The 20,625-nt window shown below is 44.0% G+C and overlaps 1 protein-coding gene across 1 annotated transcript in view; it reads right to left on the bottom strand.

Annotated features, from left to right (window-relative positions):
* Positions 1-20,071, bottom strand: part of RANBP9 (RAN binding protein 9) — a 93,834-nt gene extending 73,763 nt beyond the window's left edge. Inside the window, 3 exon segments of the mRNA XM_055322837.1 lie at positions 5,578-5,689; positions 19,368-19,938; positions 19,940-20,071. Coding sequence (XP_055178812.1) covers positions 5,578-5,689; positions 19,368-19,938; positions 19,940-19,957 — 701 coding nt within the window. The 5' untranslated portion in view covers positions 19,958-20,071.
* Between the last annotated feature and the right edge of the window lie 554 nt (positions 20,072-20,625).

The following is a 20,625-nucleotide window of genomic DNA, read 5'->3' as shown; positions in this document are numbered from 1 at the left end:
CAGTGGCACCAATATTTTGCTCAAAAAGCTAAAAGTACCATACTCATAATAAATTATAATTCTAAAAATATTCAAATAAAAAATTTATCACCTCTCACATTTAAAATTAACTGTATCTTCACTGTGTTAGTATGTATAATTTAAAACTTGAACAAAAAGCCTGCACTGGAAGTAGATTCATGAGACACAGGCTACTTTTAGAAATCCATCTCAGTGGTCAACAATCATTAACAAGAACACAAAAATAAATAGCCTTTAAATATGTCTCCTAAAAAAAAGTTATACAGACAAGGTGATAGGTGATTTAACTTTTTGTTATGAAATGCATTAGAAAATTATTTTTTTAATTAATTATAAAACTTAGGCTATTGTGTCCCAATAAATAAGCTTATTTTCTTGAACATATACAAAATTATGTTTAGTTTAAATGAAAATCTAAGGGGCACCTGGGTGGCTCAGCTGGCTAAGCATCTGCCTTCGGCTCAGGTCATGATGCCAGGGTCCTGGGATGGAGCCCTGCATCCTGACTCCTTGCTCAGTGAGGAGCCTGCTTCTCCCTCTCCTCTCAGCTCCTGCTGTCACTATCTCTGTCTCTTTCTCTCACACACACATAAATTAATATATAAATAAAACCATTAAAAATAAATAAGTGAAAATCCAAGCCAAAACTCAAAAAATATTTCTTTCACTCACTAAAAGGAACTTCCTTCCAGCCTTATTTCTTAGGCATAAGGTATAAGTAACAATTATCATAATCACATTCCTAATATCCCAAGGCAGACCCAGAAATAATGCATATCACAGATAAATTAAAAGGTAATTCATACTCAACTCCTGCTATGTCATAAGGAAACTTGCTGCACTGACCAACTTACCATAAAACATGATCTTGGACCTAAACATTTATTTACGTGCTCTAATCCTGGATAAATACACTGTTTAAAAGAAACTTAAATTTCAAACTGAGCATAATAAAATATCAGATGAGCACGTATCACTGCAAATGAAAAGTGACTAACAGCTGCTCTTTCTGGTCCATTCTTTACAGAGATGTTGGGATTTTAGTAAGGAATTTTTAGTTTTCTTAACACACTTAAATACATATCCAGAAAGACATTACTTCCTCAAAATTAGCAATATGACTTGCTCTTCTTTCATAAATGAATTGTGCCTCCCTTCCAAAAGCTGGAGGTTAGACCCAGAACTCTGTTCAAAAAATGTTCAAGATAAGATCTGCCCAGATATACAACAGTTTTCTCCAAGAATACACAGGACCTAAGTCTTGTTCAACCATTCGTTCATATGGATGCTAGCTATCAATTACGTACCAGAACTACAGAACATTAAATAGTCCCTTACCCTCGATCCTGGAGTTTATTCCACCAGTAGGCAATTTAAACATATAGATAATACAATTACAGTCTGGCCAAAATGTAAAGGAAGCATATTAAAGGCATGATCCTATTTGGGGGAGGAGAAAGGCCATCAAAAAAGGACCTTTAAACTGGAGCTGAAGAGTAATTAGTTAAGCTGGGCAAACGAGAGAGACAAGAGAATGTGAATATAAGAGAGAAGGCAAGAGCCTGCAGAAAGAACTAGAAATACAAGCCAGCATGTACAGTCGGAAAAGTACAAACAGTACTTATGGGGCTACACTGCTATCTACCCAATGCATTTTTTTTTTTTTTTTTTTTTTTTTTACAGAGAGCCAATTCTGATTAAAAGCAGATCCTTGGGAGTACGTTCTAACCTAAAAAGTCTGTCCCACCTCTCTCTTTGGGGTCATTTTATGTTGATTCAACTCTGTTTAGCATCCTACTTTCTATTTTCTGGGGATTATTTCTTCAAGCCTAAGCATGCATCCAGGTGGAAATGGAGATTAACTGGATGCCCCAGTTAGAGCTTCCACTGCTCAGGAAGGAGAGGATGTGTAACGATCTTGAATTTAACTGGAGTAAATGACAAAACAAAAACTGCCCTATGAAACACTCCATCCAATCTAGCTGTCAATTCAGTATTTTTAAGCATATCTGTAAGTCATTTCTCAACCACTTCCACATCTGTTGACATATGATTAATTTAAAATCAAAACAAAGGGGCGCCTGGGTGGCTCTGTTGGTGAAGCATCTGCCTTCAGCTCAGGTCATGATCTCAAGGTCCTAAAATTGAGCCCCTCCGTCGGGCTCCCCTGCTCAGTGGGGAGTCTGCTTCGCCCTAGCCCTCACCCATGCTGTCACCACCTCTTGCAGTTGTGAACTCTCTCTCTCAAAGAAATAATCTTTTTCAGAGTCTGCTTTGCCCTAGCCCTCACCCATGCTGTCACCACCTCTTGCACTTGTGAACTCTCTCTCTCAAAGAAATAAATCTTTTTCAAAAAATCAAAATAAAGGAATTGTTGAGTTTTGTTGAGTTTGTTAAAAAGGGGAGGGTAGATAAGAATTAAAGACTCTTTAATACCATTTATCATTAGAGAAATGCAAATTAAAACCATAACAAGAAACCACTAAGATACCTATTATGACAGCTAAAAATTTTAAACCAAAAAACCTGATAATACCAAGCACTTCTAAAAGGAGGCAAAGCAACAGGAACTTTCATACACTGCTGGTGGGAATGCAAACTAGTACAGTCGCTCTGCAAAACAATTTGGCAGTTTCTTAAAAGTTAAAAATGCACTTAACACACGATCCAGCAATCCCACTCCTAGATATTTACCCAACTGAAATGAAAACTCAAGTTTACACAAAAACCTGTACATAAATGTTTATAGTGGCTATATTCCTAATTGCCAAAAACTGGAAACAACCCAGATGTCCTTCAATTGAGCAGTGTGGATAAGCACACTGTGGTTGGCTCAACTATACAATCAGCAATGAAAAGAACTGATCTACCAATATATCCGACAACAGGAATGAATCTCAAATGTATTACACTAAGTGAAAGATGCCAAAATTAGAAGACTGCACACACTGATTCCATTTATATGCCATTTGCCATTCTAGAAACAGCAAAACTAGAGAGAGAAGACCAATCAATGGTTGCCACCAAGAGACGGGAAAGAATCATCCACCAAGGGGCATAAAGGAATTTGGGGGGGGGGGGGGAGTGATGGAACTGTGTTATCACTGATCTTTGAACAACGGGTGGTGCGGGGACACAGATCACCCACCTCCCACCCCTGCCACCACACAAGCTGAAGATCCCATATGACTTTCGCTGTCTCCAAAACTTAACTATTAATAGCCTAATATTGACTGGAAGCCCCACCAGTACCATAAACAGTTAATACATATTTTGTATGTTATATGTATTATATGCCGTGTTCTTACAATAAACCTAGAGAAAAGGAGATGTTATTAAGAAAATCATAAGGAGGAGAAAATGTATTTCTAGTGCTGTACTGTAGTTATAAAACATGTCCACATAGACCCGTGCAGATTAAACTTGTATCATTCAGAGGCCAACTGTATATCAACTGTGGTGGTTACAGGACTATACATATCTGTCAAAACTTGCAGACCTGCACACCAAAAATTATAAACCTACGGTATGTAAAAATCACCTAATTTTAAAACTGAAAGAAAGAAAAAAAAAAAAAAAACGAATGAGGGATGCTGGCAACAAAAACATGAGACTGGGGGGGATCCGTGGGTGGCTCAGCAATTTAGAGCCTGCCTTCGGCCCAGGGTGTGATCCTGAAGTCCTGGAATCCAGTTTTGCATCAGGCTCCCTGCTTGGAGCCTGCTTCTCCCTCTGCCTGTGTCTCTGCGCCTCTCTCTCTCTCTCTCCCTGTGTCTCTCATGAATAAATAAAATCTTTAAATAAAAACAACAATAAAATGAGACTGAGAAGTCACAATGGAGTAGGACTGTAGGTTTTAGACTGTAGCCTCAAAGCAAGAGGGGTACCAAATGATCTCAAGAAGGGAACAGACACATTTCAGTTGTGTTAAGAACACTGACAACTGTTGCAGACTGAAGCTTAAGAGTGAAACAGGGAGCAACTGGGAGACCTCTGAACCTACCACCTAGATAATTTAGGGATAAATCACCAAACCCAAGGCAGAGGCCATGGAGATCGAGAGGGGAAGTTCAAGACAGGAAGTTCTCAAGGTTCTAGCAACAGTGAAACCGTTAACCAAACTGATGCTGAGAAAAAGACCTTAAACAAGCTACACTGAAATACCCCGTGGGGCACTCAAATGGAAACATCGGGTTAGTTTTATAGGTCTAGAGCTCAAGGGAATAACTAGAGATGTAGCTTTAGAGTTGACATTCAGAGTGTTTGCAGCCATGAAAATATAAGGTCAAGATCACGCAAGGACAGAACACGTAGAGTAGAAAAGTAGAGAATCCCACAATCATCATGAGCAACACCAGCACGAATGAGGTTGATGGTATAATTTCTAGTATAAAAAGAACTGGCTTACAGAGTATGCAGTGGTAAGAGTTAAAAACAGTTACAATCATGTGCCCATGATCAATTTGGGGGGTCTCTCAACCACTCTATCTTTGGCTTCTCTGATTTTATCTTTGGCTTGGTTGCCTAGGGAAAACTGAGGCAGTTCAATAAAAAGTTATCAGTGAATTTCTAAGGCTATGCGTACTTTCTACTTTCCACACTGTTGCCAAGGAAAAGTTCAGAATAATTATTAAATATGGTTGTTTGATTTTTTTTTTTTTTTTTTGGTTAAACATAGAAGCACCACTAACAGAGGTTAAATGATTCACTTCAATGCAGGTCAACTTAATAACTAACTCAACTGGGCCAACTCACCCAGTAAGTTTATCTTGGGAGTTGGACTAATGACTCTATGGATGTTTTGAAGGACCTCTGATACCACAATGAAGTTATCAGGAAATACCATAGGACAGACCCAGTGATTCTAGGTAATTAGCTCTTCATCAGAGATATGCACCAAAATTCCATGTAAAACCTACTCAGAACAGGTATCCTGCCCAAGCTCTGCTTCTGAAAACAATGATTTTGGAACTTTTAGGGTAAGGCCCAAACTACTACATTTGTAATAACTCCAGAAGTGATTCTGATGTACACACACATACTACACACTAATCCCAAGATGAAAGGCAATGCTATAAAACTTGGTTCCTGGATCTACACAGAGCTCTCATTTGGAGGCTTTCATAACACATCCTAATCCCTGGTTCCTACCTCCTACCTCCCAAAATTCTAAGTCTCAACCCCTATGAAATACCTATGAATCACCTTTTGGCCTGGTTAACTGGCTCTGAGAAGATGTAAATTCTCAGCAGAATTCAGAAAAAGGCAGTGTAAGACAAGGCATGGGAAATGAGTCACTGTCTTCTGTTGTTTACTTCCATTTCTCCAATTTAATGACAAACCAACCAGAAAAACTTGCTTATTTCACCAACTCAAGTATTAGCTTCAACTAGTATTTAAGCAGAACTATGTCCAACAGCAGAATAGTCGGATCCTACTTTACCAGTTACCAAAATATCCAAGATTCTCATTTTCCAATTACATCATAAATATTATAAATCAAGACAAAAAAATTATCCAAGAGCAGCAAATTGTCCCACCAAAAGTTACACTTACCCATCTCTTCCTTTACTGACAATTTTTACTTCAAAATAATAAATCCCACAGGCTGCTGGTATCGGATGCGTGGCGCGAACTGACGCTGCATCTTTTGGGGTTTTGCCATGACCTGTACATGAAATAGGAAGGGGGGAAAAATCGGATGAGATATTCAATGAAAATCCTAAACAATTTAGGAACAAATATGGTTTTTAGAATGATCCATAAACACTTATGCTCTCACCAGTACATATAAAGACTTAATAAAACATTTGTCACCACAATCCAATACGCAAAGTCGCCCAGGTTATTAGTCATGGGACTCTTCACACCATTCCTAGATTTAACATACTTTCAGAGTCTGAACACACTGAACCTACCAAACTAAATATTTTAGGGTAGACTATATATTTAAGAGAAAAAAGGATGCATTTAAAGAACATGATGAGGGCAGCCCTGGTGGCGTAGCAGTTTAGCGCCACCTGCAGCCCAGGGCATGATCCTGGAGACCCTGGATCGAGTCCCACATCAGGCTCTCTGCGTGGAGCCTGCTTCTCCCTCTGCCTGTGTCTCTGCCTCTCTCTCTGTATGTGTCTCTCCCATGAATAAATAAATAAAATCTTTTAAAAAAAAACATGATGAAAATATGATCTTAACTTTATTAGATCCAAATATGCATCTAATTTATACTATTGCAAAGTAACACTATTTTGTCAAATGGTCTGTTTAAACTAGAAGCATCTATATCATAAGACATACATAGATATTTAAAGATTTTATTTATTTATTCTTGAGAGACAGAGAGAGAAGAAGAAACAGGCAAAGGAGAAGCAGTTTCCTGCAGGGAGCCTGATGTGGGACTTGATTCCAGGACTCCGGGATCACAACCTGAGCCACCCAGGTGCCACATAGGTGTATTTTTAAGTGAAATTCTATATAATTAGATTGAATTGACAAAGCAGCTTTCTTGCTTTAAGAATTTTCAAGTTTGGGGGCGCCTGGGTGGCTCAGTCAGGTAAACAACTGCCTTCCGGCTTAGGTCATGATCCTGGGCTCCCTGCTCAGCAGGGAGTCTGCTTCTCCCTTTCACTTTGTCCCACCCACCCTCCTCCTCTCAAATCGATTTTTAAAAAAAATCTTAAAAAAAAAAAAAAAGAATTTTCAAGTTTGTTCTTGGACATACTCTCATCAATTCTATACAAAAGCTGATCTATAATCTTTGGTCAATTATAACCTACTAAGAAATATCTCTAATCTCTAGCTGTATTTTTCTTTTTTCACGAAAGGGATATGTCATCACACCACTGCTGAAATATTTAGGGAATCTGTTAAACAATGGCTTTTAAAGTTTTTAAAATAGCAATTCCTCAGTTCGAATCCTGGAGGATTTCCCTCACAATCACCTCCCCTGTCCCTCACCCAAGACACTAAATTAGCCTAAAAGCTAGCATGTGAACAAAAATCAAGTGACAGAAAATATGCCCATAAAACCACAGAAGAAGAAAAACAGAAGCTGAAGTAGCCTACCAGAAAGTACTCAGAGTAAGACAAGTCTCCACAATCCCCAAAGGACTATATGAGAAAAATACTCTAAATTATTATTCAGTATTCTATTTAAATACACTTTACCCAACGTATTGGGTAAATTAATGACTTAGGTCATTAATCCTTTAGTCATACTATAACAATACCTTCATAGGTAGAAAAATTCCCCTTCTCAAATTTATCCTAATTGTTTTAAAATGAAATACCTTCTTTTAAATCAAAAATTTTATCTCAGCTATACAATAACCATCACATACCAATGAGATACCTTCTCTTACCATACACTTTATCAAATTGCATTATTAAACAGTTTACGTTTGCAATGCAAATTGGTACATGTTCACATGGCCCAAAAGAAACTGAATGAACTTAGCCACTCCCTTCTATTACCATGAAAACCTGCGTCCACAGATGTCTTAAGTATATACAGTTATAGGCAAAAGTTCTCAGAGCCTGGTGAGGTGATAAAATTGAACAGGCAGATAAAACCAGAAGCAGCAATATACAGATGCCCCTAAAACTGCTTTAACATACATAGGTAATAGATCTACAATGAGCTAAGCAGAAGGAAAAAAACAGCATAAACCTGCAGAATGACATCAATCACTTTTTAAAAACAGCATAAACCTGCAGAATGACATCAATCACTTTTTAAAAACCGTAATAAATTACGGTTTCAGTAAAACTCAATTTTCAGTAAAAACGTGTTCAAATAATTGAGTTGCCTGGGAAATGGCTAGGTAAACTAAATGCATTTTAAAAACTTAGTTAAAACAATCTAAAGAAAACCCTGATTAACCCCTGGAGCCCTAAATCAACTAGCTTTTGTTTTTGTTTTTTTCTAGAAGGGAAGTGACCAAAACTTTTAGGGATAAAGTAGTCTCAAGGTAGTCCTAGTAATAATGATGATAATAAAAAATGACAATAATTAATATACATTTAATGCTATGTGAAAGGCACTGCTTAAAGAGTACTATGTTCACTTGTTTAGCACTCAAAACAATTTCTTTTTTTTTATTTATTCGTGAGAGACACAGAGAGAAAGAGGGGGGGGGGGAGCAGAGACACAGGCAGAGGGAGAAACAGGCTCCCTGCTGGGAGCCTGACTGGGACTTGATCCCAGGTCTCCAGGATCACACCCTGGGCTGAAGGCGGCGCTAAACCACGGAGCCAACGGGGCTGCCCTCAAAACAACTTCTGAAGTAGGTACTGTTTATTATCATTTCACAGTTGAGGAAATTAAGGGAAGAGGAAGAAACTCGCCCAAGGTCATGCTGCTGTGTGAGAATTCCAAACCAGGGTTTGTGCTGGGACTTAAATTCAAGAAGTCAGAAGCAGTGCAAGCTCTGAACCCACAGGAAGGGTCCACTTACAATGAGCATTGTGGGATCACTCCACTTGTATTCCTATCTCCTATTCTTGCTAATTCTATGGGAAAAAAGAAAGAAAATATTTGAAGGTAAACAATTTCTCAAAGAATTAAGTGCTTTTGTATAGATTTTTCTCATTCAACATCTGTGAAATAGGTTTTAACCTCAATTTTAAAGACAGAAAACTCTTACAGATGTTTTTAACTTGCCCCTAATTAGTAGAATCATGCATTAAATCTGTATGAATTAAAATGCCCTACATTTTCCCTATGCAAAAATAACTATCAACTACACGATTATTAATCTTCAAGGTTCTATTACATTTATTATATTTATTATTATTATTCCATGAAGATTAAAAGGATTTGTTTCATTTTTAAATTAAACTTAAATGTAAAGACCCAGGAAAAAGTTGAGATGCCAGATTAAAAGCATTCATACCATCTCTTAGGTGAGACTAATAATGTCAGAGAGAAGGGCCTATTTCTAATAATGCTCATCAGCAGGAAGCTTATCACCTTAAATTCTGTGACGTCCAGAAAACAACCTCACACTACCGAAGTATAAACTGTTAAAACCACAGTCTTCAGGTTAAGTGTTTTCTATACGGCTCAAAAAGAAAATACATATTGCTTCAAAACTCTAAGGCTGGGATCCCTGGGTGGCGCAGCGGTTTGGCGCCTGCCTTTGGCCCGGGGCGCGATCCTGGAGACATGGGATCGAATCCCACATCGGGCTCCCGGTGCATGGAGCCTGCTTCTCCCTCTGCCTATGTCTCTGCATCTCTCTCTCTCTCTCTCTCTCTCTCTAACTATCATAAATAAAAAAACAAAAAAAACAAAAAAAAACCTCTAAGGCTAACAAGGTTTAGCTCCTTCATTTCACAACCTGTTGATTCCTTTTAAATGAAAGATCCCCCTCTACTCTCCAACGTGCCATCAATTGCCTTTCTGGAAATACAAGCCAGTCTTCCCTGTACCACTATTCTCCCATACAACTAAAATTCCTTAACAACCTCCTACTCAGCCAAGGAAAAAGATAAACTTCCTGAAAACCTTGTTGGTCTGGCACTACCCACCCCCACCCCACCCCCCACCAATGCCCAGCACTTTCCACGGCCTTCCTGTACCAGCCACACTGGCCTGACCCAGATCTTTGCCCAAACTATTGCCCCCGAACTGAAAAGTGCTACCCTTCTTCCTCACCTGGTTATATCTTGCTCATCCCTTAGCTCTTAGCTCAAGTTTTCCTTCCTCAATTACTCTTTCTCTAACCTCTCTGACTCGGTCTAACCTCCTTTTTCTATGCCCTCGTGGCAACACGGCTCTGTCCCATACGACATTAACACACTTACCAATTACTCGTGATTCTCTTGTTCTTCTCACATTTGAATTCCTGGACCTCTTTCCTCCCACTGACCTCCCAATCTAACCTTAATCATTCCCTTCCGGGGGCCACGCTCTGGGTTCCGACATCAACTGAAACCGTTCCACCTCAGACACAGTAAATTCTAGCGAAATCTGTTCTGCTACAAAACACATTGCTTGAATACAAATTAGCTCACAGGCACTTGATAGATACAGGAATGATGTCAGCATAATAAAGAAGTCATTTAGTTCATAACACAGCTTTCCCCATACATTAATGAATTAAAGAGAAAAATCTAGGAATACACAAAAAGCCCTCAAAAACCCTGAGGCGCCTCCACAAGTGCATTCCTGTAGTGTGCAGTGTTTAGGGGCTTCAGGGACCAATACACCTGCCATGGTCACTGTATTAAGCCATCTGGGGAAAATTCAAGCCCAATACTGATCACAAAGTACCAAGGTATTTCCTCTTTGTTACTGGTATGGACCCATGCATCTCCTGCATATTTACTTTATACTTTGTGTTATACCTCACTACTACTTTATTTTGCTGCTCAAACTGACCCACCCCATTAGCCACTGGGAACTTTATCATTTGGCTCCTCTGACACACCTGCATTATGGTTTTTCTGTTTGTTATTTTCTGGCCCCAGAAGACACTAGAGGCTCATCTTGCATGTTTCCTATCCCAGTCCTAGAATCAGCCATTTCTCCAAGGAGCCCTGAGGCTCCTTAAACTGGCAAACAGCATTAGAACCCAACATCTAGCTACTGGGTATGTTCCTTGTTACTGAGGTGCCATTGCTTTTAGGCTTCCTCATTGATAAGAGCAAGGAAACGTATGTATGCATACTAAGTCCCTGTGTGTGTCTATATTTCTGTATGTAATCATCCGTGTTTGTATTAATAAACCAAACACGAGTTCACACTGAAGTCTCCAACTTTATTACCACACTGATCATTCTAACTACCTCTCTCTGCTTATCCGTAAAATTCCAGCCCAATGATAAGAAACTTAGCTCCCACCATCTGCCATTCATTTAATTATTCAATTCCAATATATATGTATAACAGCATCTGAACTGGTAACCCATATTCCCATGGGATACAACTTTATTAGTAAGAGTTAAGTTTCTTTGATCTTTAGTTTTACAGATTACTGATTCCCAAATTACCTGTGTCAGCACCTTTCCCCCCCTTCTCAGAGGCCGTTTTATATATCTGTAATACAGTTGGGTTGTTTTGTTACATTATGTATTTTATCCTGGGATTTGCTCCTCCATCCTAAATGATTTTTTTTAATTTGCATACATTTAAATTCACTCTCCATGGCTGCAAAGTTCTGTGGGTTTGATAAATCCATGGTATGATATATCCACTAGTATAGTACCATATGGAATACTTTCACTGCCCTAAGAATCCCCTGTGCTTTGTATGCCACCCTTCATCCCTCCCCTCCAGCCCCTGAACCACTCATCTTTTTATCATCTCTACAGCTTGGCCTTTTCCAAATCACCAGGTAATTGAAATCACAGTATGTAATCTTCTCAGACTGGCTTCCTTCACTTAGCAATATGCACTGGAGATCCCTCTGTGTCTCTGCATGGATGGACAGCTCATTTCTTTTTATCACCGGATAATACTCCACTGTATGGATATACCACAGTTTATCCATTCACCGATCGAAAGACATCTCGGCTGCTTCTTGTTTGGGGCAATTATGAGAGAAGTCACTACAAACAGTCACATGCAGGTTTCTGTGGGTACCTAAGTTTTTAAATCGGCTGGGTAGGAGCACAACTGCTGGTAAAACTATGTTTAGCTTTGTCAGAAACTGCCAAACCATGTTCCAAAGCGGCTTCATCAATCTGCATTCCCACCAGCAGTACGCCAGTTCCTGTTGCCCTGCATCCTCACCAGCAACTGGCACTGTCAGGTTTTCTTTGGACTTTAGCCATTCTAATAACTGAAGTTTGTACACTTTTCCTCTGTTTGAAAAGGGGGGTTGGGGGAGGGGTGAAAAGGGCTAAACCCTGAATCAGACTTTTATTTTTGATCAAACAGCTGTCAAGCACTTCCATCTCTAAGAAGGAAGCCCAAACCCCAGGGCTTAAGGCTGTGAAGGATCAGCCGCCTGTGATGCTGGGCACCAATGCTAGTGGAAATTTAACGGGGCTTGTATTTTACTAGGACTATTACTTTTGTGGTGCTCTGGTCACAAAGTTCCACAGGTTTCAAGTGGTCTGCCCCAGCCCGCTTTTTCCCATAAGCCGCGTTACTTTTAGTGTCCAATTCTGTGGAAAACATAAGGTTTTTCCTGGGAACACATTTTTGGCATTAGAGCTGAAATGCCTGTGTCTTCCTCTAGGATACAATTCCCTGCCCTCTCCCTCTCTCCTTTCTAAACATTTTGCTTCCACGCCTCCTCTTCCACATCAAGGGAACTCCCATTCCTTGAACCCTTTCCACCCCACACCCCCCATCCCCATTTTCCCTCTTCCAGGACAGGCTGCGTGGTAATCACTTAAGAGCTCTCCAATATCCTTGATTTCTCTCACATGCCTGTCCTTCCACCACAGGCCACCAGCAACAACACAGCCTTAGCTCAGTACTGTAATCCACCTTCCCTCCTCCTGCCCTGGGCAGCTGGCCTCTACCAAATAAGGTCCAGCAGTCTCGCAAACAGCCACCGCTAGGGATTGCCACCTAGCCACCGCTAGGGACAGGTGGCAGCTGCACTCTCCCACTGCTATCAACAGCACACCGAGATGCCCTTAGTTAGCTAGCTCCCCATTCCCCTCCACAGCTGGCTCACTGGCCCACGTGTTCATCACTCACTCACTCGAAGCTCTCACTCATGTCCTCAAGTAAGTGAGCAAACCACCTCGCCTACTTTACGGTATAATGGGACTCCGCTACAGTATGTGGCCACATTCCACTCTCGCTCTCCTGTTACACACATAGTGCCCAGAGTCCACTCTCATCCTCACCTTTCCCCCTATTACCAGAGGGGTCACATGTCCTCCTCTCTCCAGGACTGTCCTGTGCTCCCGCACCGCTCTCCTCCCTCCAAGCCAGCACTGTCAGCCTCCCAAGCTTTTCTTCACCCTTCCCCTCAATCTCTCGATCTATAAGGGCAATGTACCAAAATGTACACTTCCCACAAAATCATACGTGCTATAGATCAGTGTCGATAAAACACTAGGGTTGGTGGTAAGCATAATGAACTTTTTTTTCTTTTGAACTTTAATAAAAGCAAGTACAATTACTATTATTTTGTCAAAAGCTATATTAAATTTTGTACATTCTTACCGGGACTCTGTACATCAGACTAACATTACCCTCTCATCTAACTTAACGTCACTTCAGTTTCACCCACACTGCCAAGCTAAAACAAGACTTACTTAGAAATGGTACAATCATCTCTAACACAGTACTTTCCGAAGGGGTTTTTATGGATAATTTTGTTTCTGTGGATTCTCATTGTCTTTGCTGACACTAGAAGCCAATCACCAGACACAACATAACTCCTCCACTATCAACCATTTAAAACAAACACACACACACACCAATCCTGCCTTCACCTCCATCCTGCTCCAAGTACTGCTTAACCTCTTTCTTCGTCTGTATTTCTCAAGAGTAATCCACATTCACTATCCCTCCTATTGGTCCCTACTATTTACTCTGATCTTTGCCCCTATCACTAAATTCAAACTGCTCTCCTAAGGTCACAATGATCTAATTTCCAAATCCAGTGGAAAACTTTCTCTGCCCAGCTCACTAAACCTATTTGTTGCATTTGATACTAAAAGTCTCTTCCTCATTTCTGACACTCCTCTCTGCTCAGCTTCTGGGACACCACACTCTTTCTTCCCATGTCCAGATACCTCCTAACTATTCCTTCTTGGACTCTACGTGATCTTTCAGTGTCGGTGTTGCTCAGGGTTCCACTCTGGCCCACTGCTCTCCTCACTTTACCTACTCTCTCTTACCCTCTCCTTGAGTTTCGGCCACCATCTAGAGGTGACTCCCAAATCAGTCATGACCTAGACCCCTCTCCCACGCTCAGGTCAATTATGGTATGTGCCCACCCTTCTGCGGCCTCACACACTGACCCGACTGTAAGCAGAGGGGCCCGGACTCTCCTTTTGCCAGGAAGGTATTTTGTATCTCACAAGTACTCTTGTACACCTACAGCAGATTCAACACAGGTTAACATCTGACATGAAGGCCACCAATTCAACACCATAGCATATAATGAATGAAAAGCTCTGCCCAATTAAGAATGATGGCAATTAGTTTATCCAATCTGTTAAGTCCCTCAGGAATCTGGAATAGGAAGCAAAGGATAAACCGGTCAGGAGGGAAAAGAGAAGAAAACAACCAGAAACTACAGCTGAGTCACTTCAGCACTAGAATAAAGTGAAAAGTCATGAACTCCAGCTGCTGCAATACTTGGAGCCACTTTAACTCCTAAAGATCCGTTCCTGCTCTTTCTGGAAGGCTTCTCTGGGTTCTTCTGGTTTCCACAAAGTCTGATCATATGGCCAAGATTCCCATTCCTACTCACCTCCAAATGTAATACTTCCTTGAAATTATTATTTGATTCACAGTTCACTGCAAGAACCTCACAGAGCTATAAATAAACCCTAGTGTCTTCCTTGATTTCTCTCTCCATCGTCCCATTGATTCCCATCAGTGGCACTTTAAAAATGTATCACAAAGACAGTCTGCTTTGCTCCACCCTACCACCAACCGAGTTCAGGTCCTTATTTCTTACACAGACTTCTAAATGAGTTTGCTATTTTCAGTCTTGTACTCTTTAAATCCATCTTCCAATTAGTTGTATAATATGACAAAAGTGAAAATATGAGCCAGCCACTTCCTATTTAAAATCCTTTGATGATTCCTCGTGTCCTACAGAGTAAGAAGATCTAAGCTCGGTAAAACAGTCCAAAGGCCTCTCATGATCTTTTCCCAGCTGCTACTTGTCACACACTCTCAAATTCCAACAAACCGAAATTGCTTGAAGATCCAAACCTATACAATGGTTCTCACCTCTAAGCTTTCAGTTAGGCATTTTCACGCATAAGGCCTAGCACCCCTCCTCCTTCCCCTACATCCTCATCTCTCAAGACTGACCACTGGCCTCAACGCTCCCAAAAGCAGTCCCTGACTCCCCAACTTCATCTCTTCCAGGATCAGCCAGCGGTAGATGCTCCTCTGGTCTTCCACCGTACTTTTTTTTTTTTTAATTTTTATTTATTTCTTATGATAGTCACACAGAGAGAGAGAAAGAGGCAGAGACACAGGCAGAGGGAGAAGCAGGCTCCATGCACCGGGAGCCCAACGTGGGATTCGATCCGGGGTCTCCAGAATCGCGCCCTGGGCCAAAGGCAGGCGCCAAACCGCTGCGCCACCCAGGGATCCCCACCGTACTCTTTATGACACTTTCCATGCTACACTTAATGTGTTTTACCTGTTTTGAGCTCTCTGAACTCAAAGATAGTATCTTATCACCCTGCAGTGCCCAGAACCTGGCACAAAGTATACATTCACTAAAAGCTTGTTGAATAAATAAATGGAGAGCAAGGCATATACACCAATTGTGTAGCAGAGTATCTGTCCTATGCCAACAGCTCAATGAATTATTCCTACTACTCTCCTACAAGTGTGATTATTACATTCACTTAATTCTTGCAGTTATCAACCACCATCTTTTAAGCTAAATTTCCCATAATACTGGCAAAGAGATTCCGGGGGGGGGGAAAGCTCAGTTTGGTTTTTACATTCCTTGACTTTAAGGAACCCTTTTTTTTTTTTTTTTTGTATTTACTTATGATAGTCATACAGAGAGAGAGAGAGAGAGAGAGAGAGGCAGAGACATAGGCAGAGGGAGAAGCAGGCTCCATGCACCGGGAGCCTGACGTGGGATTCGATCCCGGGTCTCCAGGATCGCGCTCTGGGTCAAAGGCAGGCGCCAAACCGCTGCGCCACCCAGAGATCTTAAGGAACACTTTTATATCATCCCCATAATTCCTAAGAGACATTTGCATTGGTGGGCAAGCAAATATTGTTATTTGTTCAACCTTAGGAAGTGCAAAAAAATTCAATAAGTAATTTAACAAGGGTCAAAGGCCTAAATGGCTGGTGATGATACTGAGAGGGATGGAAGCTAGAAGCACATGAGAAAGTCAGCTATTTGGCTAGATGCTACTAGTAACGCTTCAATTAAAACAGAAATTCACTAGTTCATAGCCACTTAACATTTCCAACGTTTACTTATCCCGTGTTTCTTACAAGCTGCCCTAAATCTGTATCATCAGGGCACCTGGACTTTTCCGTGGCATTGGAGTGTTCTAAGCAACATTTTCTTTTTCCCATAGGAAGTACTTTTAACGTCAACTATTTTTCAAAAAGTTCTAAACGTGATCACTGGATTTTTACCTATTAGAGATGATTAAAACTCATACCAATTGAAATAGGCAATACTGTATTGTTGAAAAGAGCACTAAATTTAGGGTTGGTGAAAATTAGTTTCCAACCCTGGCTTACGTGTGACTGGGAAAATCTACTAGCCTCCAGGTGCTCCCACTTCCTCACATCTAAAAATGAGAACTCCACCATCTTGTCCAAATCCACTAACATGCTTGTGTATTAAAAAGCTTTGTAAAGTATCCAAATGTGATAACTGCACAAATATAAAAATGCAATCTGTAACTGAAACATTTAGGACTAATTGATTCCATTGTCATACGCATTAAAATGCTTTAAGTTGGAATAAAGTCCTCATTATAACTAAGTCTAAACTTGTCACATTGTGTACTTATTCAAAGCTGACAATCTTAAAAATAAAAGGGGCTATGCCTGAGTGTTTCAACAGTTGGTGTGTGACTGCTAAGCAAAAGGTCTTTTTTAAAATTTTAACATACAGTATACACACCCTGCTCTTCCTCTGCAATCCAATCAACTTTGTCTGCATGTCTGGCATTGTTTAACATTAATCCCTCCGAATCATTTAAGGAACCATACGGCTTCCAAAAACGGTAATTCCAACTTAGAAGAATAACATCTTACAAACCGAGAGTGTTCAGAGCAAAAGAAACCAGGATGTTTCTATTTCAAAGGTAAGAAAAATCCTTACCATTCTGAAAAGATTATCATCAATCTTTGCAAATTCTGTGACATGCAAAAATATTTTATGAACAGTAGTTTTAATGTTAAAAGTGCCTGAAAACGCTTAGGTAAAAACTCAAAAGTGGCACAATGATATGTGAAATAAAATTCACTCTTATTTTGTGACTTAAAAGTTTTATTCTCTACTACTTATGACACTTCCCCTTTGCTCCCTTCCCCTCTTAGTGGGACAGAGCTGCCCAGTACTTTGGTGTGGTCCACTCAGAAGGCACACAGAAAAACAACAGGAAAAAAGAAAAAAAAAAAACAAAACAAAGCAAAAACCCACACGCACATTAAAATAACAAGAGGAAGAGGCAGTTGAAGGGGGGGAAAGAGTGTATTTGTGACAAGGGGGAAGGGAGAGACAAAGAAGAGGGAGAGAAAACAAAACAGATGATAACAAAATCTGCTCTTCCAGAAGTAATGCTTTACGCTTATAAAGGAGTGAAGTTTCCAGAGTGTGTATCTTAGTATTACACAACAAAAAGTAATAAAGAGGCCAAAAGGAAAAATCATGGAGACGGCAGGGTCATAAATATCCCTAACTCTAACCAATTGCTCGTAAGCATGCACTTTCCCTCTGACCCAAATCATAATTCTATGTAAAAGGAGTTAATAAAACCAATTCAAGGCATGCTCTACAGTGCTAAAGAAACTCTAATCACAAATGCTACATCTCACGGAAATTCACAGCTGGAAATTTCCTTGCCATCCAGGGTCGTCCTCCTCACCTCTCAGAGGAAGAAACTGAGGCCCTGTCCTGTAACATGCCTGAAATCACAGATGATCGCAGGGCTCGGCAAAGCTAGAATTCTTTGTTCAATAATTTTCCGTCATCCTTTGCCTCTGATTTTATAAGCTAATTATTAACCATCGACCACAAATTTAAGATAAAGTTTCGTCAAGTCTAACAAAAAGCTTTCCGGTAGCCACACGAGAAGTAAACACTTCACGGCACAGCACTGTTCACGCAAATTAGAACCCAAAAAATCAAATAATAGCCTTCACGGGGTATTAACAAAATGTCCTAACTTAAGGAGAAAACAAAGGTCATTTTCGGCCACTGAGATTAAGGAACATAATATCTAAAACTGAAAGTGCTTCGCTGGACCTATGGATAAAAAGAAGGACTATTCAACAAGGCCCATTTTTGTGCGTGATTCTTTCCAACCAAATCATTTGGTAGATTTCTGTCGCCATTCTCCCTTCTGCTTCAACAGTAACTTACCTATCGAGGTTCTTCTCACATTTTAGTCCCGTGTGCCTCCCGAATCTAAGCACAAGAACTGTTTATGCCCCCCTCTAGCCCTGTCAACTAGGATCTGATTAAGACCCTTCCTTTGTAGCCAATCAAAAGGGAGCCTGCTTTGAATGTAAAAGCTCCTGGCTTTCAGGTTTGGGGCCTAAAAACTGCATTTGTTTCCAGACGGACGGATGCATTAGACTGATCTCGTTTTCTCCCAGACAAGTAAACTTGACTGCATGCTATGAATCTGGGCTACATTTCAAAAAAAAAAACAAAAACAAAAACAAAAACAAAAAAACCCTCGGAGCAAATGTATGATTTAATTTAATATGAAAACTCATCTGCTTCGAGCTTTGTTTTAAGATAAGCAGAGGAGGTAGGTGAGGGAGGAGGGGGCCAAGCACAAGCCTGGGGCTGTTTCATCATCACCGTCACCGTCATCATTTCTTTAACTGCAGGTGTAAAACCTAAGCCAGTTTTCTTCAAAACGCCCTCTAAGAACGCTTCAAAATAGCCGTTTTCCACGGGACTTCACCGCACAGCAGCACGTAGAGAGGGGGCACTTCCCATCCGTGGCGGCAGGCCTCCCCCCCCCCCCCCAGCAAACACCTACTTGTGAGGCTCGGCTCTTACCCTCCTGGCTGCTGCGAGTGAGAGACCCCGACGGCAAACTTGGGGCCGCAGCCCCCTTTGTCCCCCGCACAGTCTCTGGCCTAATCGTGGACGCGATCCTCCTCCACCCACTGCCCTCCCCCCGCGCCCCCACCCCCACGCCACCCCCCGCTCCCCCTCGAAGAGAAGAAACCCCACCTCAGGGTCGCGCCTCTCCCCCCCGCACGTCAGGGGAGACCGCCTGACCCACCGGCACCTGGAGAACAATGTAACCCAACTCCAGGCCCCCGGATTCCTGCACCCGAGCCCTAAGATTCATCTTCCGGGGACATCGCAAAGCGAGTTGCGTCCTGTCATGCTGGATTCCCTCGAGGTGTCCCCCTCCCGGCCCGGGATTAGCAGCTCCTTCCACCAGCGCGAGGCCCCGGCCGCCCCCGGCCGCCCCCGGCCGCCCCCCGCGCCCCCGGCCGCCCCCGGCCGCCCCCGCACCTTTGTAGTGCACCCGCAGGTTGTTCTGAGACAGGCCGATGTAGCTGAACTTGTCCTTCGGGCTCCAGGAGCGCGGCAGCGGCGTCTCCTGCTCGTCCACCGCCGGGTAGAGGCGCCGCAGCCGCCGCTGCAGCTCCTTCTCCTGCTCGTTCAGGGCCGAGTCCCCGTGCGGGAAGGGGGCCGCGGCGCTGCTGCCCGCCGCCAGCGCCGAGGCCGGGCCGGGGCCCGCGGCGAGGCCCGGGGGCGCGGGGGGCGCGCCGGTGGGGGCGGCGGCCGCGGCGGGCGGCGGGGGCGGCGGCGGCGGCGGCGGCGGGGCGGCGGCGGCGGGGGGCGGCGGCGGCGGCGGCGGCGGCGGCGGCGGGTGCAGGAGCAGGGCGGCCGCCGCGGCCCCCAAGCCGCCGCCCCCCGCGCCGCCGCCGGGCGAGCCGGCCGGAGAGGAGCCGGCGCTGACGGCCGGGGGCGCCGGCAGGACGACTCCGGGGACGGGGGCCGCGGCGGCCGGCGGCGGCGGCGGCGGCGGCAGCTGCTGCTGCTGCTGCTGCTGCTGCTGTTGTTGTGGCGGCGGCGGGCGGCGGCGGCTGCCCGGACATCCCGGCCGCGACTCAGCCTGCGGCCACCTCCACCTCTGGCTCCTTCCTCCTCTGCTTCCCGGGGGCGCTGTCGCTGCGGCCGCCGGCACCAGGCGCCCAGTCCGCCCGCCCCGGAAGCAGGCGGCGGGCCGCGCGCCGACGGAGAGCGCGGCGGTTGGGGGGCCCGGGGCCGGGGGGCGGGGGGCCCGAGGGAGCGTCGGCCGGGCTGCGGGCGCGGGGGCCGGCGGCGCGGGGCGGGGGCGCGGCGGGGCGCGGGAGGCGCGGGAGGCGCGGGAGGCGCGGTGGCGGCCGCGGCGGCCGCTGCTCTCGCGGCTGCTTCCCGGCGGGCGGGCCGGGCCGGCGCGAGACGCTGCGCGCGGGCGGCGCTGGGCGAGGGGGCGGGGACGGAGGCGCGCGGGGCGGGGGGGGGGGGAGGAGCGCGGGGGGCGGGGCCGGGGAGCGCGGGGGGCGGGGCCGGGGAGCGCGGGGGGCGGGGCCGGGGGGGTCCAGGCGGGGCGGGGGGGAGCGCGAGGGGCGGGAGCCGAGCCCGCGGGGGGGCGGGGCGGAGCGGTGGGGGGGAGCGCGGGCGGCCGGGAGCGGGGCGGGGCGGGGCGGGGGGGAGCCCGCGGGGGGGGGGGGGGGCGAGGCGCGCGGCCCGAGCGGCGGAGCGCTCCTCCCGGGCGGGGTCG

Source organism: Nyctereutes procyonoides, unplaced genomic scaffold (genome assembly GCF_905146905.1).
Source record: "Nyctereutes procyonoides isolate TBG_1078 unplaced genomic scaffold, NYPRO_anot_genome, whole genome shotgun sequence".
Classification (NCBI taxonomy): domain Eukaryota; kingdom Metazoa; phylum Chordata; class Mammalia; order Carnivora; family Canidae; genus Nyctereutes; species Nyctereutes procyonoides.
The sequence above is the reverse complement of the archived record's forward strand: the minus strand, read 5'-3'. Positions and strand labels throughout refer to the sequence as shown.